Source organism: Anolis carolinensis, chromosome 2, assembly GCF_035594765.1.
Source record: "Anolis carolinensis isolate JA03-04 chromosome 2, rAnoCar3.1.pri, whole genome shotgun sequence".
NCBI lineage: Eukaryota > Metazoa > Chordata > Lepidosauria > Squamata > Dactyloidae > Anolis > Anolis carolinensis.
The window spans coordinates 228,474,813-228,502,027 of NC_085842.1; the positions used below are offsets into that span (position 1 = coordinate 228,474,813).

Sequence of the window (27,215 nt, forward strand, 5' to 3'; positions counted from 1 at the left end):
CCTTCCCTCATGATGCTTTTCTTCTCAACTGATCTACCAAGTGTCATGTGTGCCATTCCAACAGCAGGAAGTGGATCATCCAAATGTGGATGACATTTTGCATAAAAATATACTTATGCTCATTTATATGTAAGTCATAGGTGGAGTTTAGGAAAATTCTATAATTTAAATAAAAAATGAGATTTACAACAAAAAGTTGAGAAATGGAGTGCTCCTGTCCAGGTTTGCAAAGTTACCACATTATTTTATGTCACAGTTCTACGTACTTTTGGTATCCAAAGAACTTGCTGTGAACAACCGTTGAAGTATTCACAGCTAGCTTCCTATATGGGTCTCACTTTTGAAATGCTCAGATCCTGAAAAGGGTACTTTTTGGAATATAGATCCCAGTCCTCAACAGAATAGAGATGCTGTCAGGGGACTTTTGGGAGTTGCAGTGCAAAACTAACATTTCCAAGCTCTTGCAATATTTGATGCAGGGAAGAACCAGTGGATGAGATGGAGAGGTGCTTAACCCTTTTCCTGACTTCAAGTTTTTCCTTTCAAATTTCCTTCCATCTATTTTTACTCCAAGAGTAAAAATACAGTAAACTTGACGGGGAAGTAAATAAACTGGGAACTATTTGCTATTTGCTGCTAAACCTCTTATAGACACCCTTACTTGATTATTCTGAGTTTAAATGAGTTTCCAGAAACACATTATGTGGGTCTGGCTACAAGAAGCTCCTAACTCTCTTATTGCAGCAGCTCAACTGCCAGTCTGCTTCTGGGCACAATTCCATGTGTTAGTTATGACTTATTCAGCTCAGGTTGAGCTTATGCGGAGGACGGTTTTTCTCTGTATGGATCTGTCCCCCGTTGCAATCTGAGGAGACTCTTCTCTCTGTCCCACTGCCATGACAGGTACATCAGGTGGGAACATCGCAGGGAGCCTTCTCGGTGGCTGCTTCTATGCCCCACATGTCAAACACAAGGCCTGTGGGCCGAATCTGGCCCATCACATCATTTTATGTGACCCAAAAGGCTTTCAATGCTAGGGCAGCACAGTTACGTTTATACAGTTTATACAGAACCTCATCACATACGAGGGCTATCCACAAAGTAGATTATGTTTTGGAATTAAAAATGAACAAAGTATAGGAGAAAAAATTTACCATATGCAGTTGAAAGCCACACCCAAATACCACATCTCACATAGTCGCCATTCAAATCTAGGCACTTACCATAGTGATGGATGAGCTTTGCAACTCCTTCCCCACTAAATTCTGCCGCTTGCATCTTCAACCAGCCAGTCTCCCTTTCCTGCAGCTGCGCAGCGTTGCCAAAACGCTGCATTGCCAACCACGCCCCCATTGTTGGAAACAAGTGATTGAGGATGCAAGCGGCAGAATTTAGTGGGTAAGGAGTTGCAAAGCTCATTCATCGCTATGCTAAGTAGCTAGATTTGAATGGCGACTACGTGAGATGTGGCATTTGGGTGTGGCTTTCAACTGCATATGGTAAATGTTTTCTCCTGTACTTTGTTCATTTTTAATTCCAAAAACGTAATCTACTTTGTGGATAACCCTAGTAATATTTTTTTTAGCTTCCTAGGGTGCTGCCACTCCAGTTGAGTGACAGAGCTCCATGCTGCTCATTACACAACATAGCCTCACTTCTGGTGGGGCTCCATTGCTCAACTGGAGAGGCAGCATCCTAGGATGCTGTGCCGCCAACACGGGACCCTCCCCGTGTTCCATTTGGAACAACGGGACTACCGTGCAGACAAGAAGCATGGCGACGCTTCCCCACATGTGATGGGGGAACCTCATAAATGGACCTTTGAAGGCGACTATAAAGTTTATGTGGCTCTTGGTGAAAATGAGTTTGAACAGACTCCGGAACCCCATTCCTAGAGTAGTTAATCTGACGACTTCCTGGCTGTTCTTTCACATGTAGGTGAAGTTGGCCTTTCATGCACTGTGTGGCTTAGATTTATTCTTCATTGTAATGTTTACACTTTTAATGGCTTTTAATTTTACTGATAATTTAGATTTTACACTTGTGTATGTTATATACCTTAGTTTTAGCTGTTTTAACCTTTGTAAGCTGTCCTGAGTCTTTGAAATGCTAATAGAACAACTGTTACATCAACAATAGCAGTATCTCATTTTTTTCAACTTTGGGGACACACATTTGCTGAAGGAACATGTAACTCTAAATCATCAGGTTAAAGTCATAAAACCTATGGAGACCCTAAGGCAAATATATCACAATGTTTTCTGGGGCCAAGAGTGTGTGGGCTTTCATGGCTGTGCAGTCAATTGAACTCTTGTCTCCAGCGTTATAGTCCAATGCATTAACCACACTGTCTCTCTCAAAAATTGAGTACCATTACAAAAATGTGGCCATCATGAGCTGTAGCTATTGTTGACAATTTCATCCTTACTATACTTGTCCTACTGAATCCCCATTGAAAGAGTGATCTCCCCCTTTTCAACCATGTAAATTGTACATGCAGTGGACTACTAGTCTGGTTGCTGCAAATTTTGGCTGGTGGGTCATTATTGGAGACTCTCTATGGGCTTTGTGTTCTTCCACTCTTTTTCTTTAGAATCACTTGTGCACAGGGCTCAACAGGAGATGTGGGCTGTGCTCACATCCTTCTTCTCTGTCCTTTCGTCTCTACTTTCCTCCTGACCTGAACCAGAGGTCGATACTGACAGAGCTCACTGGGATTTCCCCTAACATAGCTGCTGCCTTTTCTCTATGTGCAAATTCCAGAATGAATTATAAATGGTTTTGCTGTTCTGTGGTCCGCCCTCCACTGTCTTTAGACTCTTGCCTGACTTCACTTGCTTGGGCAACCTGCCTGGACAAGACTGCTCTCAAAAAATGAGAGATTGGAGGATGACTGAATTTTTGAACCTCTAAGATGAAGGAATGACTAGTTAAACCCTAAGTTAGATCTCTGCGTTTTTTCAAATACCACTATGTAGATGAAAGGAAACAAATATCGTTGTGGGGTGGGTATAGAGAGAAATACTTTTTGTTTAGTGGTTGTATAGTGTCACTGTGGTGTTATGCTTTGATTACAACTCTGGAGACCAGAATTCAAATCTCTGCTTGGCTATGGAACCTACTAGGTGATCTTGGACAAGTGATGCTCTCCCATCTTCAGAGGGAGACAATAGCAAACCTTTTCTGAACAGATCTTGCCAAGAAAAACATGTGATAGGATCACCTTAGGTCAAAACAACTTCAAGGGGCATGACAACCATGAGAGGGAATTTCAGAAGTGTTGTGTATCATAAAGCCAGGTAAGAAATAACATCTCCTAAAATATGCTCTTCTAGTAATTTCTTAAAGAGATCAGAGTTGTCCCTCTTTATGCTGATTTTCAGCCCTAAAAACCCAACTTGTAATACAGATTATGGTATGCATAACATGTACTATTGTTTGAAAGGGAGTGGAGTAGAGCTGCATGGTCTCTGGAAATGATTTGAGGTGTTTTCTTCTTGAAATTATTCCATTAGGGGAGGAAAGGAGAGCTCAAAATAAAAGCCAGTGCAGTGCAGTTAAGTCTGTTGGACAGGAAGGTTTGTGACCAACTCTTGACTGGTTTTGTTGAAACAGATTTAACATACAATAGCAACGAGAGAAACATGATAGGCATTGTGGTGCAGTGGTCAAAGTGCTGCCTTGGGATTTGGAAGATCTCCTCTTTAGGTCTCCACTGAGTCATAAATCACAAAGGGTAACTTCAGTTTAGTTTCTCTCTTTCAGTTCGACACAACCCAAGGAGTTGTACTTAGGATAAATTAAATAACAAGAAGGCCCTTTGCACTGCATTAAACCTTCTGTGGAATGGGTTGACTGTAAACGTTAACAGCATTATGACCCACCTATAGGATTCAGGGCCAGGCCAGGGATGATCCTGCCCTGGCACCCGTCCCTATGCCCTACCATTGCTTATGCTGTGGCTAGGGGCCACATCACATTGAGGTCCTAAAACAGGGCATAGTGGCAACATAAGTGGGACAAATCTGTAGGGCAGTGGGGGAAAACTGTCCTTAAGCTCCCCACATCTCCCCTTCCCCATCACATGGGGGAATCCGCTGCTGCCCGGCTTCCCCTTGCACTGTCCCCAGCTTAGCTAATGAGAACATGGGTAAGCACTCATGTTCTCAGGACTCTGTCCTATGATGCTTCCAGGAAGGAGTCAGGGCAGAGCCTTGCAGGAAGTAGCCCTGTGTCATGTGATGGGCTCTGGCAGGGTCGTCCTGGCTCCGTCCTGGAAGTGTCATAGGATAGAGCCCTGGCCCCATGTGATGAGGTCCTAGAACTGATGTGATTTATCTGAGGCTGGATCTACACTGCCATATAACCCAGTATTTGATTCCAGATAATCTGCTTATTTGATTCCAGATAACTGGATTATATGAGTCTACATTGGCAGTGTAGATCCAGCCTGATAGGAGAGCCACTGCTGCCAAGATGAACAGCAACACACACACATTGTCTAAAATATTCAAAATACTTATTTTTAAAAATTTATGCAACACTTCAAATGAAACTCTTGTTTTACCCAAGGGGAAAAAATTGGATGATGAAGGAATTCAGCAGTTTCCCCTCTTCTACAAATAAGGACATTGTTCAAATGTTCATGTTTGTTTCTGTTTGCTTTGTTTTCCAAGTATAGACACTTAAATTTCTGTCCAGCACTACAGGGGCCAACTTTGCCATTAATGGTTGCCTATATGGACCAACATAAAATATCATAACCAGATGACTAGGGCCGGGATGCTTATGGCTGATGGAGGCTTACACATAAATTCCCATATTATGAAGTCTTGTTTCTGTTCCCAAGACAGAGGTATGTCTTTTTGAATCAAAAAGGAGACTGAAAGAGAATGTTGTGCTTATGCAGCTTTGGAGCCCAGCCTCCATTGTTGGGGAGTAGCTCAGGAGAAGATTAAAATAAAAAGAGTGCTAAGGCAATCTGTCCAATGGTACATCATACCTAGTTTTGTCATTCATTGAGATAATATCACAAAGGCAAACTGGAGGATTTATGTAAACATATACTATACAGTACATCAGTCACAGGAAACCAAAATAGAAAATAAACAACAACCCAACAACCCTGTAATTATTTTCTTTCTGTATTGATGTTCTTTTAATCGAGAGGGGATGCTTGGTCAACATGGTGGTTGTGTTTTTACATTACTTTCTTTCTTTTGAATCAGAAAAAGGATGTAGTAATGTAGCAAGAAAAGAGAGACACACAAAGAAAGAGAGTGAGCGAGATTTCATGAAAACAAAGGTAAATCTGTAGAAACTTTGAAAATACAAAATATAAAAATGTACAGGTTGTTTTTTTATCCTAGGAAAAGGTGTTGAAAAGATTTTTTTCTCTTGTATTTTAAAATTTCTTTACAAAAAGTTAAGGCGAAACATTAACTGTACCAAGCTTTCACAAATGTAATCCTTTCTGTCTGTGTTTTTTCTGTGCTGGAATTGAATATTATCATGGAATAGTTTAAGCAGATATAGAAACCTAAGCTCTGTAAGGGCATACAGGCTGAGCATCCTTTAACTGGAATTCTGAAATCCAAAATAGGAAATTTCAGTCCACATGAATGGCTGAAATAGTGGCACCTTTCTTTCTGATGGTTCATAGTACACATTTTCATGCACAAAATTATTAAAATATTGTATAAAATCGCCTTCAGGCTAAGTGTATAAGGAGCATATGAAACCTAAATGAATTTTGTATTTAGACTTGGGTCCCAACTCCAAGATATTTCATTATGTATGTATATGCAAATACAGGCATGCCAAAATAAAAACTGTTCTGGTCCCAAGCATTTCAGATAAGAGATACTCAACCCATATTTCTATTACAGACTTGCAGCTGGGAACTATAGACTTTGAACTGCCACCGAACCCTACAATTCCCAGATTTCACTTGGAAAAACCATTGAAGTAGAACAATAAAACTGACAAAAATTGTGTAATCTGGATGATTACTAACTATTAGGAAAACAAGTTATGAAATTTCTTTCTGACTCTTACACTGATGAGTTTCTTTGCTTTGATTTCTACTTGTACTTTCAAACACTTTATTTTGTTTTTGGACGTAAAGCAGAGTGAGTGAAAAAAATGAAATAATTTTGAAATCTATGAATTCCCTAACAGAATATAGTGTCCCAATCATTTTGCTCCTTTTCACATATGGTATGGTTTGCCCCATGTATTTTCATGTGAAGCAATCAAACCATAACCTGACATTGAAATCAATGGGTCAGCTTCTGACAATTTAGATCATATAATTGTAATCTTGCTCATGGAATCAGACAAAATATAAATACACAGGCAAGACCTAAGAGGTTGCATTCGTTTTTAGTGCTATGTTCTGGGACTGGAAAGGGAACCCGTGTGTTTAGTCTGGTGGGTAGAGGGTAGATGTGGGCCCACAAATCCTCCTGGAAACCTTGCCAAGTCGTGCCCAACCCAGGTCAACACTTGTGCAGGATGTTCTCAGTGACCTTATCACATAAGCTGGCAAAAAGTCCAAGCACTTTGTCAACTGTCCAGTTATAAAAGTGTAAAGTCCCAACAGGAGTCTGGCCAGCATTACATGTTAGGGATTGAATGCAAACCATGTTAGATGTGGTGTAAATTAAATAAATCAGGATTAACTTTATATGCTATTATGTATGAAGTACTAGACCGAATCTTCCTATTATGGAAATCTTCCTAAACTTTGCTGTCTATGGGGGAAGACTCTATTCTCAGTCTCACCACCTTCATAGGTAGGTCGGGTAGAAACTATGGGAGAAAGCCTACTTGATGGTTGCTTCCAGGCTGTGGAACACCCTCTTTAGGGAGATTAGGATGGCTCTCGCTTACTATCCACAAGTAAAAAAAAATTCTATTCTGAACTGACTCCAGATGTGCTATTTTATTGACATTTATCGCATGTCTTTTTAATGCATTGTTTCAAATTCTTTTAATTCTATGGATAGTGTACATTTTAGAGATTTTTGCCTTTTAAAAAACTCAATGCACTATATTTATATATTTGTTTCAACTTTGGAAATTTGAGTTGAATTTTAGTTTTGGAAGAAATGTCAAAGGTAAATGAATGCTGTTACATCACCATCAACAACAATTTGTTCCATTGATTTCAATGAGGTTCAAGTTTAGTGAAATTAGACCGAATTAAGACCTTTAGGAAAATAACAAACTGATGGTTTAAAACTCTTTTAGAAGAAATTAGGGACAGCAAGGAAAATGTATATGCATCTTAAGATCTACTTGTTGATTTCTATAGAATGTAAATATGCTTAACTTTAGTTGAATTATGTCTGCTGTTGCCAACAATTATTGTGCTTGAAACTAGTCTTTGATGAGTAGGAAATAATTCATTTTCGATAACCTTCTAAAATGGGAGTTTAACATTGGCATTCCAGTCATTGGGAAATACAGGTTGCTGGGCCGTCAAGGGCATTAATAAAATATAAACAGTTATCAATGGAATGCAGTTTTCTGTTGTATCTGACAAAAATGTCTATTTCTTGTGCTCTATTTCTAACCATTATGCATTAAACTTTGTAGTTCCCTCATCTCCTTCACTAACTTGGTCTGAACGTATTTTGATGCTAAATGAATGAAATTGCTGTGAGCCGCTTGTCTTATTTTAGTACCTAGGAAACAAATTCTTAAACAATAGTAACAAAATAGATACTCCCCAAATTTTTGCTTCCTTCTCACTGAATTATAATTTGAAATGTTGCCTAGATAGATCCTTTGGTTTTGTTGTTATGCTATATAAAAGATATTATAATTAAAGAGAATGCTGAATTGGTTTTGAATATAATAATAGTAGCAAAAACTGAAATGGCAGGCTGGTGAAAAACACATTTCCTAACAAAATGGACTTTACATTTATAAGGAAATGATGGGATCTGTCACATGAAAGCATGGTGATCATCTTAAGGTCTTCCAAATGTTGTTGTGGAGCAATTTCCAGCATTCTTTGCCACAGGCTGTGAAGGCTGGAACTTGCAGGCTAACAACATTTGGAGGACTGGATAATTCCTACCCTGCATTAAAAGTAATAACAAATGAAGGAGACTGAATAATAAACAAGTATGCAGGAGCCATTAACAATGAGTGGAGCAAATATGGGGGCTGTTGGACACTGCAATCCTATATGGACATATCTGGCAGAAAGTCCCATTGAACTCAGCGAGGCTTATCTCTGAGTAAACAGTTATAAGATTGCACTGGTAATCACTTTGTGCCTATATAAATTCGTTTCAAACTGTTTGCTTGATTTCTTAAATTGTGATATTTGCAAGCAGTGATTTGAAAGCCAGTGCTCTATTAATTAAAAAAAGAGTGAGATTGCATTTTTCAGCAGTGTTGTCTATCCTTTCAGGGCTGTGATCCTAAGCACATAATGTTGAAGTAAGTTTAACAGAACACAAATACAATATACTACTAAGTAAATGTATTTAAACACAGGGTGCGGTATAATCTTGTAAACCCCACTGTGTTCATTTTAGTATTCCTTATATGGAAAGTTACTGTGCAGTGACATCTCCCATAATGGCACAGAAGGAAAAGAGTTCAGAAAATTGTGTTCCACATGATGTTGTTACAGTTAAAGCACCATCCAAGAGAGAACAAGGAAACTGGGGGTAAAAAAACCTAAGTCCGCAAGAAGATTGACATTGGGTTTATGTTTTTTCCCCCAAAAAATCTTATGAAATTTCTCCTTTGCTGAAGTTATTTTAATGCCAGAAGAGGCTTGGTTTCTAATTTGAATTTAATTTTTATATTATGTTTTCCAATTTAGAGTTTATCAGGAACTTCTTTTCAAGAAATGCAAGGGGGACACAGGTTAATAGGTGGGGTCTCTGTAGTAAATTAGTCTACTATATTCCATGAGCCTCAAATCACATTGGATTCATCCATCAATCAGTTGCACTTTCCAGAATCCATCCCTCAGTTGTGTTTTCATGTCAACTACCTTGAGGAAGATCACTTATCATCAGCAGTAACCAAATACAACCAATGCCAATATTGGATTTACATCAACAAAGGCTTATTAGAAGACAATCTTAATGGACATCAAATGAGAGTGCAGACTGGGAAAGTGCAACTCTAAATTTAGCCACACATTAATTGATTAAAAATGATAATAATGATCATCTCTCTTCTAAGTATCCCTAGGTAGAACATGGCAGTGATCTCTGTGCTCATATAATCAGATTTGTTTGTTTGACTTTGCATATCTCTTGCTCATTCTACTACGGGGAGAAGTGAATACCAAAAAGGGGTGTATCTTGATGTTATTTGAATGTGGGAATTACTATAACCCTCTGCTTTCCCTTCACTACAATGGGGCACTTCAGCCTCCAAGACTGATGCTTAACCAAACATCCACAGAAACGTTGGCCTACAGTGTTCAAGAATGTTCAAGAAATGGTTGAAAATGTGGTTCTTGAGTGTTAGAAAACTTTGATGAGGAAAAATTTGTGAGAACCTCCACAGTTTAGGACTTATTGTGCATACAAGTCACACTGCAAAAAATTCTGAATTTTGCACAAATTGAATCCATAATTACACAACTTTCTGCTCAGGAAACAGCATTTTCTGCACAGAAAACCGTGCTGAGAAAAATCCCTCTGTTTTTGAACAAAAACACTATGTGTGAATTTTGCATGGAATAAGCCCAATCTGTAAATAGTCTGACTTCTTACAGAAAAAGACTGCTAAAATTACATTTTGCTTTCTGCAAGCATGAAATTAGCAAATAATTATATCATTAGTAGGTGTGCTATGCTCTTGCCACCTACTCAACTGAAAAAAAAGTTGTTTAATGTTATCTATTTTTCCTGTACAGCTTTTCAAATGACTCACAAATGGCTAGGAGAAAAAAAATGACAAATTTATTGTCTTTTTGAATTGGGTATATTTTCTTCCTTTTGACATAATGTATTTTAGAAATGAGCAATTTCAGCAATCTGTGAAAGATAATATTCTGTCAGCTGGACTTAAAGAGGACCAGGTACACCCTGTGGTATAAGGAGCATATGTTTCATTTCATTTTATCTGTTTTCAATTCCCTCCCGATTTTATTGTTATGCCATCTTGTCTTCCAGGACTAGGTCGTTGAATGGAACACAAGATTTTGTAGGCACACAGACTTCTGTGGAAAGGGGACATTTTCATAATCTAAAACACCCCAGAATCCTCTCTAGGCTAAGAAAATACTTCAAAATTCAAATGATGTACTTTTAGCTTGGTGAAAGAGAGTTAGAGCTTAAAATTTCTTGAGGATTTAGCATAGCCAGCCACCTTCTAAATCAGTAGTTCCCCATCTTTGGTTTTCCAGGTGTTTTGGACTTCTCCCACAATTCCTAACAGCTGGTAAACTAGCTGAGATATCTGGTAGTTGATGTCCAAAACAACTGAGGACTAAAGAATGGGAACTACTTCTCTAGATGTTGTTTGTCCATAACTTCCATCATCCCTGCCACCAGCAACATTGGCCTTGGCTGATGGGAACAGAAGTTTAATACCATCTCACACTCAAATAATGATCAAACTCATAGTGAAGAAATGATAAAGAGGCAGCATGTAGCCCAAGACTTGCTCTTGTTCTCTCTTGGGGCCCAGTCCTGGGAAATATAATGTCTGGATACATGACAAATGAGAAAAATCAGACAAGGAGATGACCCTTGTCTTTTGTAAACTTTTGTGATTCCCAGAACATTTCTTCTTGGTGAAATTGAAAAACAAAACCCAAAGAATATTTTACTGAAGCTTTACAAATAAACAACTAATATTTGAGCCACCTTAAGTAAATGAAGTTCCAGTTATTTGGATTTACAAACTAGTCTTGAATTGCTTTAAGTAGTAGGGTCTGTGAAGTTGTTTTGTGGATATGGGTAATGTGAAAAGCCAATATCCAAACATGATCCCCGCTTTTGGGCAGGAGTACTCCCTGAAGTACTCTATGGATGCTTAAAGACTGTCTACTTCAAATCGACAGAGCTTGCTTCACAGGAAGCCGTGGACCTCTCTGTCTGGTTTTCAGAGTCAAAAGTGACACCTCCATGTTTGGATAATACTTATATGATAATTTGAGCACTAGATCCTTCTCCCTTAGAGGAAAAAAAATGACATTTTTCTGACATTTTTCTCTAGGAACACTTTCAATCATATGACCATTATCATGGGTACATATTCTAGGTAAACGACGAAAGAATACTTCACATTCCATGGTTGCAGCAAGCAGGCACATATGTAGGGCACTGTTACTTAAAGGCAAGTCATTCAAATTAGTGCCCTACACTTAAGTTGTGGCAGCTGCTGGATCCCATTTTCATGGCATGTTTATTTCAATTTGAATGAAGGGAGGTGTAACAGATGCACAATACTGTAAGCTGGAAGATTTAGACAAGGCCAAAAAAACTAAATTAAAAAACCCCACAACCAAATTAAAATGAACCACCACTCTAGGTAGAAATAGAAGTAAAAAACACCTTTTGGTTACATCAGTGAATACGACCAATGTTGTTGTCTTCCATGTCACAAAATAAGCACCAAGGCTGTTATCCAAGATACACTTGCGTGCATACAGGTCCCATTGATGCCAACAGTATTGCCCAGTATTGAAGTTTCTTCAAGCAGGAGCAATTTGGCAAGAGCTACTGCTGGGAAACATCAGAGTCTCTCAATGAAACGTGTGTACAAATCCATTGGAGACTCTGGAAACATGAAGGGAGGTTTTGTAGCAGCAATATGTTTTGGAAAATCCACACTGGACTTCACTTTGTAGAAACCCACAGCCAGCATGGCTAGAACCAACGCTAACCAGAGGCTTTGAGGGGTTTTAATTCCAAAAAGGAACTTTTCAAGTCTGTTATTTAACCTATTGTCTGTGGCCTTCCTTCCCCTGATGGTATTCCAACTAAAATCCTAGTAGATTTCTTGGAGATTTTATGACAGCAAACTTGTTGAATAACTTCCAGAATTCAGAATAAAACAAGCTGTGAAGTCCATTATAGAAGGAAGGGCCTGAATTTTGTGATATCAAAACATCATGATGACCAAGTGTCCTGGCCCCAGTAAAAAATAAAACCTATTTTTTTTGTTAAAAAACAACATTAAAATGCAGTTTAAGGCTCACATGTACGTGAAACTTAAAAGAGTCCTGCAAAATCCTTGGAGACTGATCATACCTGCTTGATATATAAAGTAAAATTCTTCATATACATTTATACACTTCATAAATATATGCAATACATAAATATGCATATCAACACACATCCACGTATGCATATTCATATATTATATATAGATAGATATAGATAGATCTGTTTTGAATATGAAAGTGTTTCTATGTTTGTGTGTTCACTTTTGTTTACCTTTCACCCTTAAAGAAAAATCCCAAAACAGTGCATTTGGTGAGAAATCATGTTTTTCATGATTCATCTCCCTTGAAGAATTAGAAAAAAAACAACAGAGCAACCCAACTGCAAGGCAATGGAGGCAGTCACTTCCAGTTCACAGTATTGCAGTTAGAAAAAAAAAATACAGTGAGCTCTAAGGGAGTGATGGAGCATGAATTGCTCAGAAGAAGAGGAAGAAAGGAAGAGGTGGTCACATGACAATACAGCATTGACAGCGCTTTTTCTTTTCTGTACCTGGAAGCTTTTCCATGGGGAGGCTTTCTTCTTTCCCCTCTGGCGAGGAGGGTTCTGTTGTGTCCGACAAGGGCCTCCCCGAAACCAACTCAGCAGCGTTCCCATCCATGGTGGAGACGTCGGTCACCGTCTTCTCCCGTAATGATTTTTCATCATCTTCGTCAATGAGGACCAGTTCGGCCTTGATTGTCTCATCATAGCCCAGCACCTTTTTTGTTTCATCTTCATCCTCAATATTTTGATAACCCATAAATATCATTGTTACTGGGTGATCCACACTGGCTTCATCCCCAGTGAGTTTTTCTTGGTGTCGAGGGTTCGCGGAATGCCTTTTGCTGGATTTGTGCACCATCTCAAGTTTTGCCTCCTTGAAAAGAATCTGTTCTTTTGTGTGGCTCACGGTCCCATCTGCGATTGATACAGTCCCTCCTTTCATGCTTGATTGTCCAGCCTTCTGAATAAGTTCATCTACATCCTTTGAGCTTAACTTATGCACTCCGTTTTCTACTACTGTGCCTCCAGAGTGCATCTCATAGACTACTTTGGTACCATCATCATAGACCTTGATTCCTCTTTGATGGGCAGCCTCTAGGCCAATGGGGGATGTAGAGAGGATCTTGGTCTCCCCTGTCTGTTTGTCTTTCTCCACATTAATTTCCATGCTGTACAAAGCTTGAATGGAAAGAAGAGAGGAAGTGCATGTTACAACAACAAAAAGCATGTGAATGGTTAATTGCCAAACAGACAAGATGTGCCCCCAAAGAAGATAGACAAACTGTGCCCAAAGAAGCTGTTCCTTACAGTGCCAAGCATTCTAGGTTAGAAATGTGGTGGATACTACAAAGAGAAGCAGTGTTATTCTAGAGCAGTCAATGCAACTGGTGCTAGCCATACTTTCTGCAAAGCCATACAAATTCCATCCTCACATTCTTTTGCATTCAAGACATTCTGTTAGGTGAAGGAGGTAACAAACAGACAGGCCTACCAACTTGTATCCATGGGGCATGTTAAGCACTACGCTGCAGTGGTTCTCACTATCTTGGCCAAACTAGTTATTCAGATTTGTCAGAAAATGGAGTCCCCTTTGAGGTGAGAGAGGGTGGGGTATAAATGTAGTAAATAAATAAATAAAATGAAATATTTTGTCGTGCCTTTCATTCATTCCCTGTTGCCCCCTTCAGCCACAGCAGCAGCAAGTCAAAAGCTTTTCCAACTAACATTGTCTGCACTTGCTGCTGGGGAAGGCCAAGGAAGAGGAGAAAAGGGGTGTCAGTTTCTGCCTTGTGGAGGAAGAAAAAGTAGGCAAAAAAGAAGAAAGGATTAAGAGTGAGACTAACAGAGAGAGAGGGAAGGAGGGTTATTGGAAGAGCAGCTGGTTCTGATCCCTCTTGTCTCCTCTGCTGCAGGCAAGCACACACCCACACACGTTTCTCCAATGATGGATCATGCAACAGTTGAAATTTCTGGTTTAACATATACACATTAGAGCAATAATAATAATAATAATAGACAGAACTACTTGTTAATTGTTTTGAATAGCGTATAGTACTGAGGGATATGTGGGAACTTTCATTGACATAGCATATCTTCAGCAGCTTCAGGTGTTCCTTCAGGTATTTTTCAGTGCCACAGAAAAGTTATCCCTCGCACAGAGCCCTTCAGGTACTTTGCACTACAACTATCTATTCTTAGCAGATGCAGCCAATGGTCATGAAAGTTGGGATACTGGGATTTGTTCTACAACATCTTTGGAGGGCACTGGGATGGGGAAGATGCCATTTGACATCCACGTCAAGAAAAGTTGCATAATGTGAAAAGGTGGAGATTATATTTACAATTATTGCTACCTAGGGTCAGGACGTGAACATGTATTTTAACACATGCACCACTGTGTAGGTTGAGGCTGAGTGTGTGTTGCATAATTCTGCAAATGTACAGAGATAGTACAGGATGGTACAGTTTTCCAAGATGCTCAGCTTTAATCAGTAAGGCAATTTATAGCTGTGAGAGATATAGTGATATTGCCAATGTTTTCTGGAATAGTCTCAGAAGCCAGAACACTTCTACAAAGAGAGTTCTAATATTCAGGTTTTATCTTCAGTGCCTTATATCGACTCCAATCCTATCACCAGTAGTTACTGATATATGCAAGCAAAAGAAGAAATATAAACCTTCTTGAGATATTCCACTTGAGCAACAAATTCTAGGAGATACCCTGATTTTAGAGTACTAAAGTATACAATGCTGTGCCCCCCTGCCTTCTTACTCCAAAAGCACAGTATGGCATGGAGGGAGGGCTTGAGAAGTTGCTTGGTATAATTACAAAGACTAACAAAGATGATTTGGCTCCAGAGTTTACTCTTGATCTAAATCTGAGAAAAGGGACGAGTTAAAAAAACAGAGGATGTAGTAATGAAATGCCCAAGCATAGCCTGGATGTGTCCTTCAGTTACTCTCTTCAGCATCACCAAACAATTCAGTTGCAAGATTGAAAATATTTAGCCTCTGTATATTCTGCCCCCTTATCCAAACAAAGCCCAATTTGCACATTAATGTTAGGGTTTTGTTTTTTTTTTAAAAGAATATGACCAAGGAATTTTAGCATTTTGTGCTAGCCTTTAGCTGCATATGATATTTATTCTCTACTCTAAGCATCCTGATTAGCAAACCAAGCCATGGATGAGAGGATCTACTAATTAGTCTCAATTCACCTTCACATTCAGGAAAGTAGTGCCATTAACTGGATGCTTTGTGTGATTTTGCAGAATGGGAACCTTGTTAAGGGAAACATATACAATTGGCATCCATAGGAAGGGGGCGTAAGAGATATTGTGGACCCTACCCACATCTCAATCCAATGATATATTCATGTGTATTTTTTTATGTAAATTGAAAACTCTGGGACTATTCTGCCCAACTCATCATACATCCAATACTTGAAAACATCACAATATCACTGCTAGAGAATTTTACATGCAGTTTTGACACTCTGAGAATATTAATATGGTATGCTGCTGGGTTACTCTCCTTAAGGTCATCCTTTCTTCAAAGCATGGCTAGGAAACACATTTTTTTCTTATTTTCTTTCTTTATCACATAAATGATGAGAGTGAACAATACAAAAAGGAACTAAAACACTTTGACTGGTGTTTCTCAACTGGTAGTACACCTTGTGGAGATGCAATTTCAACTATGGCCAAAAATCTGGCCTTCCTCTATCATTGTGTTTTCCAATAAGTCACATTTTATGAGTTGCTTTGTGTGTTGGCATGCTGAGCAATAACATTTACACCCAACAGTATTATTTACAGTTCCCAGCTACTAGTGGAGTTATATGTTTTGTGTACTGGTGTTTACGTCAAATAATACCACTGCAATTTGGATATCTTTCACTCAAGTTTTCCTTGTAAACATGTAAGTATAAGCAAAAAGGTGTCCTCTTCATTTTTGTCATGGTAAGAGAGAAAGGTTGAGAGCCACCTTCCGAAACAAGTGGCTAAATTCCGTGGTACCAATGAGGATGTTTTAATCTACACATTTTAATGATGTATGATAAGGAAGATTCACCTTGAGAGGGAAGAGGTAACTCTTTTTCAGAGTACTATATTCTCTCCCCCATAACTGCATTCTACCTTAAGCGGAACTCACAGAATTTGGTTTATTTGTGAAAAAACACAGAGTGTGAATCATTTTCTAAAAACAAATATGTGAATAGACAGCTGTAAATAAAGAAACAGTAGACAGAAGCAGCTGTAACAAGCAGGTTCATTTGAAAGAGGACTGATTTACATTGGATGAGATTCTGTGTGATCGAGTTTGTAAAAGTCTTTCGTTCTTGTTCAGAGGGACAGAGGTTTTTTTATGTGAATCTTGCAATTTCAATAGATTTTACTATCATGCTCTGTTTCCTTTCAAATGTCAAGGAAGCACGACCGCTTGTGTGCTTGGTACCAGTTATGGGTGAATTTGCTATATTGTTTCATGGGAATCCCAAGGGAATTGCACCACAAAAGAACAAAATTATTTCTCATTAATGCAAAATTGTAATGTAATTTCTTATTGGGGAAACACCTATTTAGCAATAACTAGTTATTGCTGAATAGTTACTTCCGGGCACCTCTCTTGTGTCCATTGGTATGACACAGGATTTGTTGTTGTTATGTGTCTTCACATTAACACTTGACTGAAGATGACCCTATCACAGAGTTTTCTTGGCAAGATTTGTTCAGAGGTGTTTGCCATTGCCTTCTTCCAAAACTGATGGAGAGAACTAGTTTAGGGTCACCCAGTAGATTTCCCAGAGTCCTAGTCCAACACTCAAACCACTGCATTATGATGGTTCCTGAAGACAAGTTAAGCAACATGGTTTTAACTTTGCTTTCTAAACTACATTGGTATTAGCTAATTTTGGTATTCTGGAATACTGTTGACTCTGTAAACAAAACTGCATTACCTAGAAGGAGGGCTATACAAATCGTTCTGTATCTACAAATTCTGATGTGCATTGACCTGACCTGCACATAGTGGTATAATGTATGAGTTTGATTGTAGCTATTCGATCAGAGTTCACACTTCTCATCTCAAGTTCTCATCTTGAAAATGGTTCTTAGCTTAATACATGTGTCAATGCATATTTTCAAATGTCCTTTTGAGATAATATTTTGAGTACTCTCAGATAAAATAGGTTTAGGAGTTCATATTTAAAGGGAAAATACATTAGAAATATATCTTCAAATATGTAAACACAAGCGTTGCTACTGATCTGTTTTAAAACACAGATTAATGTCAAAAACAAGATAAAATCCATTTATGAGTGAAGACTTGAGAAACTGATATGGACTGGAAATAGATGTATGCATTCCTCTCTGAAAGTAAGGTATTTTAAAGGTACAGAGGAGAAGAGATAAACAGTGGATTTCCTGAAGAGTTGTTGCAATCTTACAGTGTAGATTAAAAAATCCTAAGAAGACACACTAATACTCTTCCTTAAAAATGAAACTGTGAAGAACATGTATATACCGTGTTACCAAACCTTGATTAAAAAGTGATAGATGCACTGGAAGAAGCAAGGCAAAACCACTGGGACTAGATCTAACTTGTAGGCCAAAAGTTAGCAACTGCTGTTCGAAAAATTGCACTGTATGTATTAGACCAGATGACTGACTCTCTAACAAAGTCACGGGGCTAGTCAGATGACCTTTGGAAACTTACAATTGAGGAAGGAAGATGTTCTCTCTTCTTCTTCATTCTTCACAGAGTTTGAAAATATTTTTAGGGGAGACAGAATACAATCCTCAAAATCATGCAGGATGTATGTCCTTGTTAGTCATGGGATTCTGGTTACAATTCTCCTGCCCAAAAGTGAACAAAGTTTCCAAGCTTTGGTCCCTAGGGCCTGGTTATCAAAATAGATGGACAACAGCCAAGGATAGTTCTGATTTGTCAATCTCTAGGTTGTGTGAGACCAGTAAACTACTTTGTGTACCACTCCACCAACACAATATCATCTTGTATGAGCCACCTGAATATCTCAAACTGAGAATTAATTTTGTGCATTTCACACATAATGTTGCAGTTGTACATCCACTCACATTATAGGAATGAAGTGACTTTAGTGAGAAGTTTGTAATATAGCTTCTTTGCACTCTTAAGACTGTAGCCTATGTATCATAGAAATCATTTGTTAGAAAATTTTAACTCACTCTTAAGATTGATGTCTTTAAAAAGCCTATACTGTAATAAGATTTGTGCCCCCAATATGTCTGAACATTTGCCCCAGCTCTAATATATTCCCCTTGCCCTTTTCACAATATTTCTAATATTTCTCTTTACATTTTCTGTAGAATTATGTTCTCAGTTGGTTGTGTGGAGGAAAGTATGTAAGAAACGTTGTGGAGTTCCTTATTTACTCACTCTTTATCTTACATTTAAGGTGATGTAAAGAGGTAAGATGAGTATATCAATGGCATGCAGACTGCAATTCTTTGGATCAAGCAGCATTAAATCCAAAGGAACTTTTGAATAAAAGAAACATAAAAGCAAGGTTTTAGACAATCCTTTGTCCCCATGACCATTGATTTCAGTGACAGCTTAGTGTTATTTATTCTTGCCCTCACCAACATTTAACAACTTCTTTTAGACTCAGGTTGATGTTAACCTTTGCATAATAGGCTTATCAAAAATGTTCTTGATGAATGCCTTTTCAAGCAGGAAAAACTAAATGCTTTAGATTTCTTTTTTGAAAATGTATATGGATGTTTCTCTCACATTAAATAACAGAAGCTTTAACTATCTGGTCAATGAATAAACATAGATGGATAAACAGAAGACAAATAGATAGACAGAACATGGAGAAACATCTCTAGGTTGCACACTAGTCAGGTCAAGTAATTCCATTGTTTCCTCCTGCTTAAAATACAGCTAGGTGTTAGTCCCAGGAAATCCAAGATGTTAACAACTATTCTATTGATTGAAAGAATAAATGGTGCTCCATTGAGACTTACCAGTAACCCTGCTTGTCCTGTCTTTCCCAGAAACGGACTCTGCTGCTCGTGAATACAGGGCTGTGAGTTCGGGGATCTGGGAGTATATGTAATTTACTGCATCTGGTTGTTAGAGAACGAGAAATGGAATTAGAGATTGCCTTATGGACCCCAGAGGCTTCACTGCTTAGACAGCAGAGTTCCTAACTTATCACCCTGAACAATAGGCACCCAAAGCTTTGTCCTAAATAATTGGATCAAAACAAGCGAAAAGCAGGCTCATTGTGCTCTGACTGCCATTCAGTAGCCGAGGAGTGTGTGTATGTGTGTGTTGGGACAGAAAGGCCAGATGACTAAAATATTTTTGGTTGTGTGCACACAAAACCATGTTGGGAGGTTCTAGATTGTATCAGGTCAGTGACCTCTGAAAAGAAAAAAAAGAAAGAAACACAAATACCCATGCATAACATGAAGAATCAAGTAATGCACAAATTATAATGCACAAATTATAGCTTCCTCTTTTTAAGGTGTGTATAAAGTTGTAGTTTTTAGTTATAGTCCAGTGTAGTGAAAGTAATAGACTTTTATCCAGAAACTTGGTTCATGTGTTAATTTTATTCTATAGCTAAATGAGTCTACTTAGGAACATTAATATTTGGATATAGCTAATAATATTTTCATGGGGTTTTACTACAGTAAAATTGATTTTTCTTCTTATATCAAATGGTTTTTAAGCAACCAATAAAGGTAAGCAAGCATTTTTGAAGACACAGAACCTTCTGGAATGGGGAAAGCCTGGTCCCAATTATCTATGCTCAGGTCTCCTCCCAGCTAAACTATTGAAGCCACCTTTAAAGGTGGTTTAGAAATGACAGTGCAGAATATAGGGTAGATTGCTAAACTGGACAGGCAAAAGTAATGTGTCATGTCATGTCAGAAATAAATAAATAATAGTCATAAGTAGTGCTGATTAGCTTCCACACTCACAGTAGCAGCAAAGAGAGGTATCGTCAGCGTGAAATAAGAATTAAAGAGGCAACTGTATGCTGATCTGCTTTAATGATTTTGATAAACTCCATTTTGACAATAGCTGACGTCTCCCCATGGCCTGTACTTGCTCAGCTCTGTCAGTTATTCTATGCTAGAAATGCTGTAACTGCAATATTATTTGCTCAGGGCCAACAACCAGATGTCAGGACTACAGACAGTGCCAGACCCTGAGAAACGTATTTATCAAGCAAATCCTTAATATATCTTATGCTGGTCACATAGACCTCAGATAAGACCACATATTTATTAATTATGGTTCACATGCACTTTGATGTTTTCTGCATAACTAAATTTCTGTAAAATATTGATGCTTGAAATAAACTTTATCTGCCTCAACCAGTGCTGTGAACAGGTTGGACTGAAAGCAGTGCTGGGGCTTGGTAGCTTCTTTGGCCAAAGTCATTGTCTCCCTGCTCAGTTTCAGAGTTCATTCCAGCTCTGCATTTCACTTGGGAAATACCATAGGGCTGACATTTCAATCTTACACAAAACCTAATTGTATTTCTTCTTCCAAATGGTTTTTAAGTAGCCCACAGAAGTAAGCAAGCCATTTCTATGACACAGAAATGTCTTAAATGCAGAAACTCAGATCACAGTTATCTGATGTTCGGGTCATTTCCTGGCTAAATTAGTGGAGTTTTAAGGCAGTTCAGAAACGACAGGGCAGGATATAGGGCTAGGCTGCTAAATTGGATAGGCAAAAGGAATACATCATGTCACTGACTAAATAATATGAAGTCAATTACTGACACAAATCTTCACTACTTCATTCTAGCATACCGGAACAAATCTTTGTGTCTTGTCTGTTTCACAATTGTTTCCTCAAACATTTGAAACTTCAATTCAGTTTTAAAACAAATACATTTAGACTCAATTTTTGCACTGATTTGTGGGGGGGAAAGTATTATACACCAATCAAGGCCACTTTTTTCATGTCAGGAGCGACTTGAGAAACTGCAAGTCATTTCTGGTGTGAGAGAATTGGCTGTCTGCAAGGATATTGCCCAGGGGACACCCGGATGTTTTGATGTTTTTACCATCCTTGTGGGAAGCTTCTCTCGTGTCCCCGCATGAAGCTGGAGCTGATAGAGGAAGATCATCCGCGCTCTCCCCGGGTTGGATTTGAACCTGGCAGCTTTCAGGTCAGCAACCCAACCTTCAAATCACAAGGCTTTAACCCACTACGCCACTGGGGGCTCCATCAGGGCCACTGAAATGACCACATCACTCAACAAGGGTGAAACATTAGGACTGCAGGGCGGTGGAGGGAAGCCGTGTGCACTGCACATGGACCTCATTTCCCTTCATGGGATTGCTGACTGGCTGGCGAAGCAAGGTGTAATGATTGCCTCCGTGCTTCACTATTAAAAACAGTGCTGCCACTGCCTGCCCGTATTATGAGGTCCTAGTGTAACTCCAGGCATTGCACTTTGAATAGCATAGGGAAGGATTAACATCCTTGTGGTGTTTATTTAACTGCCTGTGGCCCTGTTCACCTGACTTTCTGTCTCTGTGCTAATTGGATTTTGAAAAATGTGGCTTGTTGTGGCTTATTGTGGAAACAAGGATTGATAATAAAGCTTCAGGTGAGAAACCTTTTCCCCATGATAACTCTTTCAGGAATGAATTTCCTTTCCAAAGGATAGTTTTCTCTTACTTCCTGTTGTCTCACCCCTGTTCTCAACTATAAGTCATTGTAAATTAGATGTTTGTAACTTGGCGAGTGCCTGTAGATGAGAATAGATACAGAGGCGGCATAGTTTGGTGATTTCAGAGCTGAATTTATGACTTCATCCCATGTAGATTACTCTCTGTCTTCTCTCCGTTTCTCTGTTCTGCCAAAACAGAGTCCCACAGAGGTCATCACATTACACAAAGCCACTTCTAGACTCAGTTGCAGCAGCGCAGGGAAACTGAGGGAAGACTCAATTTTCAGGAGTCGGGTGCTACCTGCCTCCCAATGACATAAGCCTGAAAGGAGCCGGATGGAAGTGGGGAAAGGATGTGGGGTGGTTGTCATCCCTGAAAATGGAAAGGCAGATGAAAGAAGACGGTTCCCTCTGCTTTTCTCTGCTTCATGTGATGAGGTCCTATGATTCTGGAGACTGGGGTTTGAATCTTTGCTTGGCCTTGGAATCTCATTGGGTTACCTTGGGAAAGTCACGCTCTCTTGGCTTCTGAGGAACACAAAGGCAGACCCCCTCAGAACAAATAATTCCAAGAAAACCCAAAGTTTGTGGAACGACTTGCCAGGAAGAGGTCTGACAGCTACATGAGCTGTTGGAATGTAGAAACCATCTAAAAAAACCTATCTCTGCTGGCATACCTACCTAGCCAGTTTAAGCATGACTTTTAAACTTGTGTCCTGTGTTTTAATCTGTCTTATACATTTAATATGTATTTTATATAAATACATTTTAATATGTATCTTTTATAGAACTACATTTTATTATGTATGTTTATAGAATTTTTGCAGTGTTTGTGTGGCTTGACTGTGCTGTGACCCACCTCAAGCCATGAGGAGAGGAGGATAAGAAATAAAATTATTATAATAATAATTGTTGTAACTATTTGCTCCCTTTTTCCATAGGTCAGAAATGACTTGAAGCACACAACAATATTTAAAAAGCGACTCTGAAAAAATTGGGATCTTAATAGGGCAATCATATTTGACACTGATGTATTGAACATTCTGGTTTCATTTACTGGGAAGTAGTCTTCCAGCACCACTACACTAAAATAACAAGGGTGGCACAGGAGATCTTGAATGTATGTGGAAGCTTCTTGTAAAAATATAATAGTTTCTCATTTTATAGGGAGATTTTGAAACAGTAAACAGATTTGTAGGCTCAATCAGATGGGGACTTGGGCAGCTGTAATTTGGCACATAAAACCATGGTCTCTACATTGAATGGAAGCAGGCAGCATGAGGAACATAACATAATAGTATGGGAAGTTTTGTCCATCCAAGCATGTGTGTGGTGCAGAGAGTTTTTTGATAAAACAGTTATCATCTGAAGAAATAAATCAGTGATTGTCCAGACAGTTAATACAGAGATCCAAATTTCACAGGGTGAGGAGTCTGGTTTGGAAATTTGAGCTGACTTGCTTAGAATTCAATATATGATCAGTAGCATGTGCCATATAGACAAAATGATTGAAAGTAAGAAATTATAAGTAAAAGTTTTGTTTCTTTACTTATTTATTGAATGATGTATAATCTGCCTTTCTCTCAGGATGGGATTCATATTTTCTGCATTACACTATTAAGGATGAGTAATGAGGAAATAACTATGTTATTTTTAAAGTAATGACTACTATTATTACCTTTAAAAATATGTAATATTTAATAATTGTTACTGGGGGGGGGGTTGCGTCCATTTGGAAATGTTTATATGTATTTTTTTCAGTAACTAAAAGAAGTAAAGAAGTAACTAAAAAGTAATAAAATAGCAACATGCTAGAAACACATAAATTTTTTAATAAAGAATAGTAATGTTAACAATTTACTTAAATCATGTGTAGCAAATTATAGTCCAACAATTAAAGGGCAAACTCTGGAGTCCATTAAACAGGTTTTTGATGTGCATGATGTCCATTAATTTTAATTTGAAATGTTTTAAACGTTCCTAAGTTTTTTTCTTAAAGATTAGAATTTAGTCCCTGAAATAAAAACAAAATAAAAAGTGCACGGAAATGGGAAAACTGATTACCTTATTAATTAAATCAGGATGTAAAGCCAGAATTGTAGCAATATTACGTTAAGAGACAAACATTCTGGAGCAAACGTTGAGATGTCTGTCATCACAAGGATCTAACAGCGATTTTCAGTTGATGTATGATTACTTTACTTTTGTTTGAAGAAGGCAGTCACAGAACAAACTGTTCAGTAATAACTGGGAGTTATAAATAATCTGGACAGTCTTTGATTAATGGGCTTCTGGCGTTCCTTATTTACTGGAGCTCCACTTTCAATCTGACCATTTTTCTGAGTTGTCTGTGAGTGAGACGGAGGTAAAAATCAGGCAGCCAAAAGTTGTTGGACCATAAATCCAATCAGTCTTCACCAATGATGAGGCATGTTAGAAGTTGCAGTCCAACAACTTCTGGAGGACTGTATGGTTCCCATCCCTGTTGCAATATATTATCTCAATACAAATAAAACAAATACAAGTTCACCCATAGGTAAGGTGAACTATACCTTGAGAACCTGAAGCTATAACTAAGTTATATCAAGATAGTGGTAGTACTGGTGTTTGTTGTTAATATTCATGTAACCATTGCTTTGGTGTACTATTCCAAAGTTTTAATGGACAAGAACCTCTGTGTTGTGAGTTATGAGCTTCTCTCAAAAACAGGGGCATAAAAGCATTCTTTGCAGCACATCAGCAGATGCGCCACATCACTGCGCAATGTTCAGGAACAGCTGATGTATGTTGGGCAAAACAACTCCATTTTGCAATTATTCTAAGGACTTGAATGCTTATAGACAAATAAAAATAGTAAGAATATAGCCAGACTTCCATGTTCACTGGGGTTAAGGTAGTACGTGCTATTTTTTTTTTATCTGAGAGAACATATCTCTAGGAATTTCTGAGTTCTTCCATTAGAAGCTGACCATAGAATTGCTCTGGAAGACTTAAGAGAGCCCTGGAGAGGTGTTCTTGCCATTACTTTCTAGGTTCACCAGTGTCACTCTATGATCAACTTTTATATATCTATTTGATTTATATGCCACCTTTCTCAACCAAATGTATTTATGCTAATTTGTTTCAGTCAATTTGTGTTTTTATTTTAGATGTACTTTTCGTTTTATGTTTTTAGGCACTTTGTGATGGGCGTAAGCCATCCTGAGTCCCTTCGGCAAGATGGCGGTGGGACAGAAGAATAACTAATGAATTATTATTATTATTATTATTATTATTATTATTATTATTATTATTATTATTTAGTATAGAGGTTTCTGGCTACCACAAAGTTTTGATTTCACTGACATCAAGATCAAGATATGAATTTATGGGACTTAAGTTCTGCTGCTTTTAGATATGTGTCAGACTAGGACATTTCTTTGATGTGAAGTCCATGAAACCAAAAGCAAGTTTGGTTTTGGCATTAATAACTTTGGGAAGATGTTCCTGCAATTGTTCAGGCAGAATGATTTCAAAGAACAGGACATAGGCATGGCAGAAAAGTAGATTAAAAACTGTGAAATAGTAGCAAACCAAAATGTCATTATGTCAACGAGTTGGATTAATTTGTTTTTGAAATTGCATGTATGGTCTTTGAGGATTTGATATTGTATGATTTGTTAAAAGAAAGCAAAATGCTTTATGATGATATAAAATCTAGAAAGAAGAATCAAAAAGGGGATGTCAGAGTGTTTGTTCTCTGCTTTTTCCCCCCACAGTGGTGGGAAGTTATAAAACGGGGGTCCCCAAACTAAGGACCGTGGCCCAGATGTGGCCCTCTAAGATAATTTAATTGGTCCCTGCCCTAAACTTAGACTTACGGTTTAAAACCAAAGGCAGGCCCACACTTCCCATTGAAATACTGGTATGTTTATGTTAGTTATAATTGTTCTTCATTTTACATATTGTATTGTTCTTTTATGTTTTTGTATGACAATTAAGATTTGTGTAAGTATGCAAAATAATTTGTTCATGTTTTTCTTAAACTATAGTCAACTCCCCCCAACAATTTTGAGGAAAATTTGAGGATCCCTGTTATAAAAGGTTGTATGTGTAATAAAATATATCTGAGAGACTAATGGATCAAATGTTTTTCTAGAATTGAAATAGCTCTTTGATTAGTAGTGATAAAATTAAATATTAGTAATCAACAATCTCCCCCTTTCATTATGTCACATGGGGGCACAACCCACGAACTGCATATGATAGCAGCTGGGAAGCAACAACTCAACATGCCTCTGTGTAGCCACCCCCAAACAGGTGCTTATATTCTCCCTCTCACACATTCCTCCCATGATATTTCCGTGCACATGTTTTGTTTTGTTTTTTGTTCTGACAGGTTTGAGGGAACAGACTACAAGGGCTTTTAATGATGCGTTGTTCTGCTGATACTAATCTCTTGTCTCTTGGTAGAGGTTTAACTCCATGTACCCTTTAACTGTATTTCAACAACAACTTGTAAATTTTTTTTTGGAAATTTTTCCTTTTAACTCTTGTAAGGTGCCTTGAGCACCTGTTAATGCAAAGGAATGTGATCATCCACTGATTTTGCTATTCATTGGGTCTCTCAGAACCAAACCCTTGAAGATACTAAGGGCTCACTGAACAGCACAAAATATTTATTTTCTCTCACAATGGGATGGAAACTACAGTAATTATTATTCATCATTTCATACATGGATGAACTAATCAAAGATTAACACCCTTACTCCCAACTCTGCGGAGAATTGTGAAAAGGCAGAAAAAAATGGGAGTAACAACAACAACAATCATTGTGTGAGAGAGGAGGGAAGGACTGAGTAGGGAGCCTTCACTTTCCTGCCCCTTGCAGACTCCACTGGGTTTATTGCCCTGATACCATGAGTGATGAGGTTATAGTGATCTTGGGAATTGTTAGTGTTGTCAACCTTCAAGTACTGTAATTTCCAATTTATGAAAACCCTAAAGAACCTTATCATAGGTTTTCTGGGGCTGAGAGTATGTGGTTCACTCAAGACCATTCAGTGGGTTTTCATTGCAGAGAGGGATTCAAAACTTGGTCTCCACAATCACAGTCCAACACTCAAACCATTATACCATGTTGTCTCTGTCTGAGAATTAAGGTCTCCAATCTCCTAGTAATCCTGCAGTAAACTCTCATCCCTCTGTAATCTGATGCTGTGTTTTTTTATTTTGTTTGATGCCAGACAGTGCAGGGTGGCTGTGACATCTATTGAAAAGTGACTTGTTGCTCCTGAAGGCTTTGAGGAGAGGCAATTGACAATTTTGTTTTGCCAGAAAAAGGGTAA

The 27,215-nt window shown here is 38.3% G+C and overlaps 1 protein-coding gene across 7 annotated transcripts in view; it reads right to left on the reverse strand.

Moving 5' to 3' along the window:
- palm2akap2 (PALM2 and AKAP2 fusion) overlaps positions 1-27,215 on the reverse strand; it is a 408,244-nt gene that overhangs the window by 156,230 nt on the left and 224,799 nt on the right. For 5 of the 7 annotated variants that reach the window (XM_062971855.1, XM_016991073.2, XM_016991071.2 and 2 more), the window contains exons 6-7: positions 19,211-19,312; positions 12,708-13,379 (exon numbers count right to left, since the gene is read on the reverse strand). In XM_062971855.1, coding sequence (XP_062827925.1) covers positions 12,708-13,379; positions 19,211-19,312 — 774 coding nt within the window. The remainder of the gene's footprint in view (positions 1-12,707; positions 13,380-19,210; positions 19,313-27,215) is intronic. The other 2 variants (XM_062971856.1, XM_008103436.3) reach the window with 1 other exon arrangement.